This window comes from Microplitis mediator, chromosome 6 (genome assembly GCF_029852145.1).
Source record: "Microplitis mediator isolate UGA2020A chromosome 6, iyMicMedi2.1, whole genome shotgun sequence".
Lineage (NCBI taxonomy): Eukaryota > Metazoa > Arthropoda > Insecta > Hymenoptera > Braconidae > Microplitis > Microplitis mediator.
Window position 1 is genome coordinate 9395436 of NC_079974.1, and position 13158 is coordinate 9408593.

Below are 13158 nucleotides of genomic sequence, written 5' to 3' on the forward strand. Positions count from 1 at the left end.
GTATATATAAAAAAAAATATTTGTATGTTTTCTGTCATACATGCAAATTTTAGTGTATGTCGTACATGCACGTATTGTTTTCTTAATTTTAATATGTATGTTCATATCAATAATTAATTTTGGAACTAATTTTTATATATTTTTGTTGCATTTATACCTACACATATATTTCTATAAGTACATATACATAATATTGTATATGTACGCATATGAACATATGTCATCTGTATATGTACAGATATAAATGTTTGTTTTAACTTTATTTATTTATTGGTAGAAAATTCCTATAGACCTGTTTATCTTCTTAATATATATTTTTATGTATGTCGTAGTTATTTATATTTGAACGTTATTATGCATTTCCTTAATAATAATAAAAGTTATATATATATATATATATATATATATATATATATATATATATATATATATATATATATAAATATATATATATATATATATATCCATACATATATATATATGTATCTCTTATGTACGCATATATAAATATATATATATATATATATATATATATATATATATATATATATATATGTGTACACTTTTCGAATCATATATATATATATATATAGTTATTAACTTAAACTTTACATTTTTCTCTGAGATATAAGTTTTGTGAAAGTGTCATACGGGGATGGTCCGTATGAGTTGTTCATGCTGGGCATTTCCCAGAATAATAATGATAATTTTGGTAGGTTTATTTGAAAAAGGTGTTGAAGGGTGACGAGGACGTAACACTTTCTACTGCTCAGTTATAAAATCAAACAAAGAAAACAAGTTTATTCCTGCACATGAATACGTCATCAGTCTAAAAATAAATTTTCTGGAACTTTCTACTGCGCAGTTTCAGAATCAAACAAAGAAAACAAGTTTATTCCTGCACATGAATACGTCATCAGTCTAAAAATAAATTTTCTGGAACTTTCAACTGCGCAGTTTCAGAATTAACCAATGGAATTAAAATATTATTAATTTAAAAATAGTGTGGTGGGGGATAATAACAAATAGCTGTGCCGGATTTTTTAATTATTCAGTAATTCATTGTCCGTTGTCGAGATACAAGCTATCAAAATGGAAATGATAATAGATGTTCAAGGGTTTAAAGGCTCACACAATCAGTTAATTGTAAAAGAACTTGCTTCAATTACAGTTTAACATAAAATTGATGGTATTGAAGAAATGTCATGTACGTTATTCAAATCACCTTGTGATTGGACATCATTATCAAATCAGTGTCAACGCTTAAATACTTGGGTAACATATAAAAATCATGGAATCACCTATGATGCTGGAAAAACATCACATTTAAAGCTAAAAGAAACAATTGAACATGTCACTTATAATTACAACTATATTTATGTAAAAGGTTTTGAGAAAAAATTATGGATCCAAGATTTAATTGGAAGTGAAAAAATTGTAATTGATTCAGATGATTTCAGAGTTCCCACGTTAAAAAATATAAAATTATTAAACAATAATTTTTGTGAATATCACCGTAAATTAAGTCATAATAATAATTACTTGTGTGCTCTGGAAAATGTAATAGTTTTAAAAAATTGGATTTTCAAGTAATTAATGAAAATGAACTTGATGTAATTCTACTTTTTCTCTATTTTTTTCCCTTTTCTTATTATTTATAAAGATATTAAGTGATTGATTACAAATTTATAACCTAGAAAATAGTTTAACATTATAATTAATTATTATTATTTTAATTGAATTATAAAATAATTTAAATGCATTCTGATTGTCGAGAATTGATGATAAGTTGACATCAAGTTGATAGATTTAATTTACCGCAACCATTAACAATCGATTTTAAATTTCCCGCGTTTAAAAAAAAAAAAAATTACTTGCATGCTTTTTTAAATATGCATGTAAAATATAAACTTAAAACTACATTAAATATTTAGTTTGCTGGATCGGGATGGTGAAAGAAATAAAAATTCACTTTTCAATGTATTGTCCATATTTAATAAAAATAAATCACAGATAATAGCAAGAGTACAAGAGTCGATCACGAGTTTATATCGGAGCACTTCTTAAACATAATTCGAGTGCATTTGAGTTGAATTTAGTTAATATAAATTGCATGGCACCGTACACATGAACATTATATTATATACATATAGAGCGTAGTTGAAGATCGAGTTTGTTGAGTTTAATGAATACGAGTTTATAAATTTACACGGCACCATACACGTGAATTTATTTACACAAAAGAGCGCAATAAAGAATAAATTATCAACAATTAATGATTTACAACTATCATCAATAGTTCGAGTATAAATTTTAGTTACAATTAATTTTAATTCGCGACACAGAGTACGAGTAAGAAGAGAAAAAATATAAGAAGCGTAAAGAGCCGAGTCTGAACGTATAATAATTACTTTGCAGTCACAAATAAAATTTGATATCGATTTTTGAGATTAAGATTACTGGATGACTGAATGATGACATCAGTCACACCAGTTGACATCATGTCCAAGTAAATAATTAATCGATGAGTAATGAAAGTGAATGTAAATTAAGAATAATTATTTGTGGCTGCAAAGTCACGTGATTGCGAGTATATGTATATATATATATACAGCCGGCATGTTAATTTGACACGTGGTCAACACAAAAATGATCACAGATTTCATTAATTAAATTGTGAATATAACTGAAAAATATAGATGGATGACAATACTTGATGATTTTGTGAGTAGTAATTAAATTAATGTAATTAACGAAGCATGATAATTAGCACGATGTATTTGGAAATTATAATACTGATTGCACGTGGTGTTCTATAACATGTGTTGTAGAATAATGCCAGTTGCCGCGTAGTTGGCTATCGAGTTGAAATTCCGAGTATCAGAAGGCGCGTCGATAGCAGCACCTCTGGTATAGTAGAGCGTAGAGTTGTCAAGTGTTCTGGCGCGAACATTTGAAATTTACGCAACATTCCGCCCGCCATCAGGAACAGAGTTGCTGATTATGATCTTGATGAGTACCTGATGATTGATGAGTAGATTGCCATTAAGTTAGGCATCTGGTTCTGGAGCAAGTGGTAAGAGTGCGAGCTTGGCAATTGGACGAGTGAGAGTACCAGTGGCTGTTTGAATGGTTACCACTCGAGTGAGGTTGTCCTTCCCTGGATGGAGTGCAGTCACTTTCGCGAGTGGCCATCGAGTTGGTGGAGTTCGTTCATCAGTGAGAAGGACTAGTGAGCCAAGTTCGATGTCATTGCGAGCATGATACCACTTGGTTCGAGCCAGATGACGTTGAATGTAACTGGTGGACCAGTGATTCCAAAAATGCTGGACACGTTGCTGAATGAACTGCCAGCGAGAGAGTCTTGATACTTCTGTATCCATGAGTGAAGGTTCAAGGATCGCAACGATTGGTCTCCCAATGAGAAAATGACCTGGAGTGAGCGATGAAGGATCCTGAGGATCGTCGGATAGAGCCTCCAATGGTCTCGAGTTCAAAATCCCCTCTTTTTGCGTTAAAAAAGTCGTAAGTTCTTCAAACGTGAAGGCTGATTCTCCGAGTGTGCGAGTCAGGTGGTGTTTCACCGATTTCACTGCGGCTTCCCATTTACCACCCCTATTTGGGAGCAGCAGGGGGATTGAAGTGCCATGTGATTTGATGCACGGTGGCCCAATCGAGTAGAGCATGAGATTCTTGAGTGCCTTGAGTGAAGAGCCGCTTGAGTTCAGAGTACGCGCCTTGGAATGTCGTTCCACAGTCGCTGTAGAGTGCTGTACATATCCCTCGACGGTGAATAAACCGTCGGAGAGCTGCTATGAATTCTGATGATGAGTAGTCGCTGACAAGGTCGACGTGAACTGCTGATGTGGTCAGACAGACAAACACACAGATCCAGCCCTTATATATCCTGGATCCTCGACCTTTCCATGATTTGATTGATACTGGACCAGCGTAATCGACTCCAGTGTGAGAAAATGGTGGCGCTGGGGTTACACGTTGAGTTGGGAGTTGTCCCATTAATTGCTGAGCCCGAACACCTCGATGACGAGCACAGGCGAGACATTTGAGTATGTGTGAACGTACTGGTTGACGTCCACCAATGATCCAGTATCGGAGTCGAGTATGAGCGAGTGTGAGTTGAGTACCACCATGCATGGTACGCTGATGGGCATCAGAGATGACGAGTCGAGTTAGAGCAGCATCACGAGGTAGAATTGCAGGATGCTTCTGTTGATCTGAGTTTGGAGCATTTTCCAATCCCCCCCCCCTACTCGGATGATGCCATCGGTGTCTTGATAAGCCACCAACCGAGCAAATGGGTGATCCTTTGGCCATGATGCCTGTATTGCGAGTAATTGGAGTTCAGAGTAGAAATGAGTACGTTGAGTTTCCTTGATGCAGAACTGGAGTGCGTGGTTGATTTCAGTTGATGTGAGTAGACGAGCGAGGGTCGAGTGTCGTATGCGTTTGATTATATTGCGTACCCTCCCACAAATTGCTGTAACTCTTAGCATACGCAATAGTGGGATTGGACGTTCCATTAGTGTCCAAGCCGAGTTGAGTGGTTGAGCCGAAACGTAGAGTGATTTGACTGGACGTTCTTCCAGGTGAGTTTCTGCATCTACATGAATAGGACTGGTTGGCCAGGACGACGAGTCTTCGAGCAACCATGATGGGCCAGACCACCATAGTTGATGAGTTTTAAGCTGACTGGTTGTCAAGCCTCGAGTTGCACAATCTGCTGGATTGTCAGTGCCAGGGACAAACTTCCAGTGGCCATCTGGAATTAGTTCTTGAATAAATGACACCCTATTCCTGACAAAGTCTTTCCAGCGAGACGGGTGCGAGTGTATCCACGTGAGCGTGATTGATGAATCGGTCCAAAAATATGTTGGCACATGCGAGTAGTTGAGAGTAGTCTGGCAGTATTTGACGAGTTTTGCCAACATGTGAGCCGCGGTGAGTTCCAAGCGTGGAATCGTTAGGGGTTTCAACGGTGCCACCTTGGTTTTAGAGCAAAGCAGCGTAACCTTTGCTCTCTGAGTTCGAGTTGTTGGTAGGACCTTGATAAAAACTACCGCAGCCATCGCCAATTGCGAGGCATCGGAGAATCCATGGATTTCTAGAGCCGAGTTCGTGGACGAGTGGATCCATCTGGGAATCTTGATGATGTGAATCATGTTGAGTTGAGTCTTGAATGAAATCCATTTCTGACGCAGTTCGGCAGACAATAGAGTGTCCCAGCCGAGTTTTACAAGCCAAAGTTCCTGCATGAACATTTTGGCTTGAATTATGAGTGGTGATAAGAATCCCAGTGGATCAAAGATCTGAGCAATCTCTGATAAAATTGCACGCTTCGTGCATGGTTGAGTTGAGCATGGTGGCGAGAGTTTGAACGAGAATTGATCCTTGTTTGAAGACCAGTACATCCCAAGAATTTCGGTGCTGACTTCTGGATCCTCAATTTTATATTGTGTAATCGCTTCCGCACGATTGAGCTGAAGTAGTTTGCGATGATTGCTTGCCCATTTGGCGAGTGGGAATCCACCCGCCTTGCACAGACCCTCGATATCATCTGCAACTGCTTGCAGTGACTCGAGATCATCTGCGCCTCCGGAAATGTCGTCGACATACCGTCCTTTTGTGAGTGGATCGATTGCGAGTGGGAATCGATGTCCTTCATCTTCGACTAATTGGAGCAGGGCTCGAACAGCGAGAAATGGAGCTGATTTCGTCCCATAAGTAACTGTAGTGAGTTTGAAGTGAATGATATTTCCTTCCTCATCAAACCAGAGTATTTGTTGCAGACCCTGGTCCTTTTCGTGAACCAGAATTTGTCGATACATTTTGGTGACATCTGTGATAAAGATGAACCGGTGTTGTCGTGAGCTGATAAGTACGTCGAAGATGTTAACGAGTAATTTTGGCCCGATATGCATGATGTCGTTGAGTGAGAGTCCTGAACTGGTTGGTTTTGAGCCGTTGAAGACCACACGGATCTTGAAGTTGTTGTTGTCTTCTTTCAGTACCCCATGGTGGGGTAGGAAGTATTGAATTGATGATGTAGATGATGCCGCAGGCACCATATGCTTGAGTTCGAGATATTCTGCCATGAAATTCATGTACAGTGTTTTGAGCCGAGCATCATGATCAAGACGTCGCATGAGGTGTTGTAAGCAGTGACGAGCTGCTGTGTATGAGTTCCCCAGCTGTTGCGGGTCTGATATCAATGGCAGTCTGACGATGTATCTGCCAGAACTGTCTCGAGTGTGAGTGTCCCGGAAGTGAGCTTCACAAGCCTCTTCTTCGGGAGTTAATGAGCGTAGTTGAGTTGGTGTAAAATATTAACTTAAAAACTACATTAAATATTTAGTTTGCTGGATCGGGATGGTGAAAGAAATAAAAAATCACTTATTTGGTGTATTGTCCATATTTAATAAAAATAAATCACAGATAATAGCGTAGAGTACAAGAGTCGATCACGAGTTTATATTCGAGCACTTATTGAACATTATTCGATTGCATTTGAGTTTAATTGAGTTTTATATAAATTGCATGGCACCGTACACATGAAATATTATAAGTATATACATAGAGCGCAGTTGAATTAAAGATTGAGTTTTGAGTTTAATAGATTATGAGTTTTCTATAATTTACACGGCACCATACACGTGAATCAACTTATGCAAGAGAGCGCAATAAAGAGTACATTATCACAATTAATGATTTATAAATCTCATCAATAGTTCGAGTATACATTTTTGTCACAATCAATTTTGATGCGCGACATTGAGCACGAGTAAGAGCCGAGTACAAACTTAATAGATGCTTAGCGAGCCGAGTCTGAACGTATAATAATTACTTTGCAGTCACAAATAAAATTTGATATTGATTTTTGAGATTAAGATTACTGGATGACTGAATGATGACATCAGTCACACCAGTTGACATCATGTCCAAGTAAATAGTTAATCGATGAGTAATGAAAGTAAATATAATTAAGAATAATTATTTGTGACTGCAACGTCACGTGATTGCGAGCATATGTATATATATATATATAACCGGCATGTTAATTTGACACGTGGTCAACACAAAAATGATCACAGATTTTATAAATAAAATTGAGAATGAAAATAAAAAATATAGATGAATAATAGTACCTGATGAGTTTGCGAGTGGTAATCAAAATTAATTAATTGACTGAGCACGATAATTAGCACGATGTAATTGGAATAATAATACTGACAGCACGTGGTGTTCTATGCCATGTGTTGTAGAATAATGCCAGTTGCCGCCTAGCTGGCTATCGAGTTGAAATTCCGAGTATCAGAGGGCGCGTCGATAGCAGCACCTCTGGTATAGTAGAGCGTCGAGTTATCAAATGTTCTGGCGCGAACATTTGAAGTTTACGCAACAGTTGGACTGACCTCTTCTTGGAGCCAGAATCGAGTTAGTAAGTCTTCAAGATCCTGATCATGATGATTGGAGACAGCATGATGAATTCTCAGTGGTTTGTTGAGCCGAGCTTGGACTGGACCAATGATAATCCAGCCAAAGATAGTATTTTGAGCGAGTAATCCAGGAGATTTGCACTTGATGATCTCGCCAGTGATGACCTGGCCGTAGTAATCAGCTCCAAGGATGACATCCGTTGGACCTGGGGTTCCAAACTCTGGATCTGCGAGCGTGAGATGCGAGTACTGTGCCAAGTCGGTGTTTTGGACTTGGTCAGATGGTAATCGAGCAGTTAAACCACTGAGGATGTGAGCCTTTATCGTGAGTGATTGATCCGAGTGGTATGAGCGCAGAGTGAGAGTTGCATATCCCCTGGTATGGCCAGCTTTAGCTGCACCTATCCCTAGGATGGTAAGGTGTGATCGAGCACGAGAAATATTGAGCATTCTTACCAATGAATCTGAAACAAAGGATATCTCAGAACCGGTATCTAAGAGGATGCGTATTGGATGAGTACTTAACTTGGTCACTACGTAGACTTGACAAGTCGCTAGTAACGTAGCGTAATGATGAGTTTGAGTACAACCAGTTGTTGAGTTCTGAGTGGACGAGTGATGAGTACGAGTGCTGCGATCATGAGTATGTTGAGCTTGAGCGTGGGCAAGAGTGTTGTTTGAGAACGATGAGCTTGTAGTAGGCGAGTGCGAGTGCGTGTCGAGTGCTTGAGTGTCGTGCGGAAGCGCAAATCCTTATTGAGTTTGAGCAGGAGCACTTCGAGCTGGAGTTGCAGGAATTCCTGGGTGAATCATAGAGTGGTGCTGTTCCTGACACACTCTGCAAGTGAATTGCAAGTTGCAAGACTCGACTCGGTGGTGTCCAAGACAGTTTGGGCACAATCTGGCTTGGATCACCAGCTGAGTTCGTTGTTGTGGAGTCATCTTGCCAAACTGGTCACATCTGACCAGGTAGTGATCACCTTGGCACAGGTCGCACGGATACTGTGCTTTGGCCACCACCTTGGGTTGAGCGCTTGCTGGTGTTGATGTTCAAGCCGATTTTGGAGCCGAGGATGTTGCCATATGAGCATAGGAGGTCTTATGGCCTTTGGAGCTTGAGTGTGAGTTCGAGTGACTGGATTTGTGCTGGTCACCAGCCTTGGCAGTACTTTCTTCGTACCTTTCTTGAGCACGAGCACGATCCGTCAGGAATTGACGCAGCTGTTTGAGTTTTGGGAATTCCACCGAAGATCCCAATGATAATTCCCAAGCTTCACGGGTTGAGCGGTCGAGTTTGGAGACGATCACGTGAGTGAGTAAGTAACAGTCACCGTCTTGGAGGTTGACCTTTTAAGCTCGGAGTGCATTCATCGCCTCATGAACCTGATCGATGAGCGCGTAGAGTTGTTTGGATGAGCGCGAGGTGAGTGTTGGCAGGTTCACCAACTTGTCGAGTTGAGCTCCGATGAGTAGCCGAGGTACATCGTAGCGTTTGTAGATGGTACCCCATGCGAGTGCGAAACTTACGTTGCACATAGGAGTGTTGGCGATGGCTTGAGCCGCTTGACCTGTAAGGTACGTCTTCAGGTAATGAAGACGTTCGACGTCCTCAAGGCCAGCACGATTGATGACGACGGACTTGAACATGTCCCTGAACTCTGGCCACTTGGCATAGTCACCAGAGAATGGCGTGATGTTGAGTGGAGCAAGAGTGACGCTACTATGTGAGCGTTGAGTCGAGTTCTGAGCTTGAGCGAGTTGAGCAGGAGTGTCGAGTTCGTGGATGAGTGTTGATAGGCGAGTGCGAGCTCCCAGGTAAGACCGGTATGTTACATCAAAGATGCCATCTTTGATGTACGAGTGTTGGAGGAATTCCTCCGTTGCGTTGGCTCCCAGGTAGTCGTGGACAACGGAGAATTCCTGCCACTCCTGGGTGAGTACGTCGAGTCGAGCTTTGAGTGCTGCTATGCCTGCAGCAGCGGTGAGTGCTGAAGCACGAGTTTCAATGTCAGAGATCAGCCTCAATCTGGACAGTTGACTGCTGATCCTGAGCTCGAGTTCGCATCCCTTGGTGGACTTCCTGCGAGTACGCTTCTTGGGATCTTGAGTGTCGAGTACCTTGCGGGTCTCCACATCAATGAAGTCGGAGTCGCTGGGATTACCAGGTGGATTTGGTAATATCCCAGTTGGCGTGGTCGAGTGCTCATCACTACCGGTGATGACGACGGTTGGAGTGAGTGGGAGAGAGGGAGCATCGTCCTTGGACGCTCCATCTCCCTTCGAGTTCTTTTCATCAGCCATTGAATCTGATGAATTAATTGTAATGTTAAATTTTATACGAGTATGAAAACATGAGTTTTTTCTGTGATCACTTTTACGCGGTTTTCACCATCCGATCCGGCTCGAAGGACCATAATGGAAAATATTAACTTAAAACTACATTAAATATTTAATTTGCTGGATCGGGATGGTGAAAGAAATAAAAATTCACTTTTCAATGTATTGTCCATATTTAATAAAAATAAATCACAGATAATAGCAAGAGTACAAGAGTCGATCACGAGTTTATATCGGAGCACTTCTTAAACATTATTCGAGTGCATTTGAGTTGAATTTAGTTAATATAAATTGCATGGCACCGTACACATGAACATTATATTATATACATATAGAGCGTAGTTGAAGATCGAGTTTGTTGAGTTTAATGAATACGAGTTTATAAATTTACACGGCACCATACACGTGAATTTATTTACACAAAAGAGATTTTAGAAAGTCTTGGGGGAGGGTGGTTAGTTACTTGTAAAACGTGTCAAGATAGACAAAGGGGTTGCCAAGTGCGTAGATTAAAGTGACAAGTTATTGTGTTATAAATTAATTAAGATCAATAAGGATTTTAAGAACTGTAAGTAATTAAAATATTATTTTTTATATTAATAATTGAATAAATGTTTGCTAACTATTAAAAAAATTCTTTTAATAATTAAATACATGATACATAAGTCTTTAATAAATTAATTTTTCCTTCTAATTATTATAATTTATCGATACAATTAATTATTTAAAAACTTAATTTGTATTTTTTTTTCTAAATTTGTTATGTTCACATAATTAATTGTGTATCAAAAACTTATTTATAAAGTATTTAATATAACATATTGTAAGAAATTACTTATAATTATGTTGGATTTTTTTCTTTTTTAATAGCAAAAAATCATATTTAATTATCAGTAAAAAGTTTTTAGAAAATAATTTCCATCATATTATTTTTTTTACGTATTTGATTGAAAATAATTGTTAGAAGGAAAATCAAATTTTTTTTAATTTTTATTAATAATTAGATACATTTTTTCTACATAATTAATTATGTTTAAATAAAATCCTAAATAAATAATTTACGAAAATTGTTTATGTATTAATTAAATACTTTGTGAATAAAAAAATTAAAATTTTAACAAGTTTTTTCTAATTGCAGGAAATAAGAAATGGACCGAGAATTGAATCTTAAATTAAATTTTATTGAAAGGCGTCTTCATTATTTAATGGTTGTGCCATTGAGAGTATATTTATTATAAAATGAGGATGTATATCTTTTGGCTTGTGATGTGCGGAGGCAAGTGTCACGATTATTGAGTGGGGGTGAATCAATCACCGATGGACCGATAATTGTGATGGGTGATACATCGCTTGTTTTAATTGTAGATGACTCCCGGCAAGAGTGGATACTACAATTTCAAAATTCGAACCGTGAGTTAAGGGTTCTCTTAGATACGACCCTAGAGTCAATTTTCAGTTGGATCGGTGATGACATCGTCAATCATCAGCAACAAATTGATGGCAATATCCGCAATTTCTTGCAGCAGCAATATAAAGACAACAACAACAGCAGGATCTTGATCTCCAACGCCGAATAACAACTATAACAGATCATCGGTTAAGGTCAAAGGGCTGTGAAGATCGTTGTTGTTTTCATGATCGATTTCAGCAGCAACAAAGATCTGGCTCACCAACGCCATCGCTAGCCTCGACGTTGCTGCTGTCTGATTCCGATGACGATGTATCACCACCATCACTACCACCACCACCACCACCACCATCACCATCACCACCACCATCACCGCCATCACCAGCTACAAGATTTCAACATTCGGATGGCGAAGATTCCCTACCATCAGATTATGAAAATTAAAATATTGTAGTTTTTTTTATCATCTCCATATACTATCGTCTTTTATTATTATTATTGTTACGTTTTGAATAATTCCCAATATTAATTTTTAATTATTTATTGATTATTTGTATTGTCTATAAACAATGGTCACTGATCCTAATCACAGCACCACTGTTACGTTTTGAGAATTACCCCTACCTAATTGAAAATAAAAATAAATTTTAATTATTAAATTTTATTCAGGTTTGGCCTCATTGGAGTATCGATAGACCCCCGGTGGGCCCTGGTCGTCGATTATTTTATTGTAATTATTTATTTATTTAATTCTCGTGATTTAAAATGTATTTTCCGACCCGGTCTCCATTTTATTTATTATAGCAGCAGGTGAATGGATAGGTCATAGTGTAGGTGAAAATATTGGGGTGCCAATTGGCACCCCAAAATAAGGTTGAATTAATTTACGATAAATTGTAATTTATTAATTACATGGAGAACAGAGATTCGAGCTCTATGAGCTCTCTTAAAGGACTGACTATTTAGTCATTATAAAAATATAATAAAGTCAACAGAGTTGACAAACTGTTGACGCTGCATCTCAGGTTCTCTGTGAGAGAATCGTCGTCGCCCAGGTCTCATGCATCGTCATCTGTTTTGACTGCCCGCGAGCCACGGCGACTCTCTTATCGTAACCGATTTCCGTTACATTGCAAAAAATTAATTTATTAAAAATAATTAATTTAATGTAATCAATAAAATATTTCGGGAACGTAACATTATTAATATTATTATTATTATTATTATTATTATTAATATTATTATTATTATTATTATTATTATTATTATTATTATTATTATTATTATTATTATTATTATTATTATTATTATTATTATTATTATTATTATTATTATTATTATTATTATTATTATTATTATTTTTATTGTTATTACTACTTTTATTATTATATTCATTAACCAAAGTCTTTATTATGATTTAAAAAATATCATTTATGTATGATTGCTAAAAAATATACACGCACACACACACACACATTTTTTATGAATATTAAGTATTTTTTTTTTTCTTGAAAATTTGAAATAATAAACAATATTTAGAAAAAGATTGTCTCTTTTAAAAATTTAATTAATAAGAAAAGTATCCAATCTATATATATATATAATGAAAATGGTGTTCGTTTGAGGCTCAATCACGCTTAAACCACTGATCGTATCGACATGAAACTACCACTATTCGATGCGAAATTTTTCCTAGATGGTTTATGGCTATTTATTTTTCGAATTCTAACGTTCCTTCATTTTTTTATTGCTGTTTTACTTTTATGAACATTTATCCCGCTAATAAAAACAAAAGACAAGCGTTTTCTCTTGATTCTTTTGTTTTCATGGATTTCAACGGAGTTTACTGAACGGATAATGTTCTTTTACATTCAGCTAAGAATCTACTGACAAACTTCCACGCATCCACCCACTAACTCCCACGCATCCCTGCACACCCACTTTCATTTTTTGATAAAA

General features: G+C 37.4%; 2 protein-coding genes across 2 annotated transcripts; both read right to left on the reverse strand.

Moving 5' to 3' along the window:
• Nucleotides 1–4190: 4190 nt before the first annotated feature.
• On the reverse strand, nucleotides 4191–6086 carry LOC130670497 (uncharacterized). Its single transcript, XM_057473907.1, has one exon. It carries the CDS (start codon nucleotides 6084–6086, stop codon nucleotides 4191–4193), a length of 1896 nt encoding a protein of 631 aa, XP_057329890.1.
• A 1323-nt stretch (nucleotides 6087–7409) lies between these two features.
• LOC130670499 (uncharacterized) lies at nucleotides 7410–7904 on the reverse strand. Its single transcript, XM_057473908.1, has one exon. It carries the CDS (start codon nucleotides 7902–7904, stop codon nucleotides 7410–7412), a length of 495 nt encoding a protein of 164 aa, XP_057329891.1.
• Nucleotides 7905–13158: the final 5254 nt, after the last annotated feature.

Coding starts and splice junctions, on each gene's coding strand:
- LOC130670497 (XM_057473907.1), bottom strand. CDS start 6,086: ATGGTGCCTGCGGCATCATCTACATCATCAATTCAATACTTCCTACCC.
- LOC130670499 (XM_057473908.1), bottom strand. CDS start 7,904: ATGCTCAATATTTCTCGTGCTCGATCACACCTTACCATCCTAGGGATA.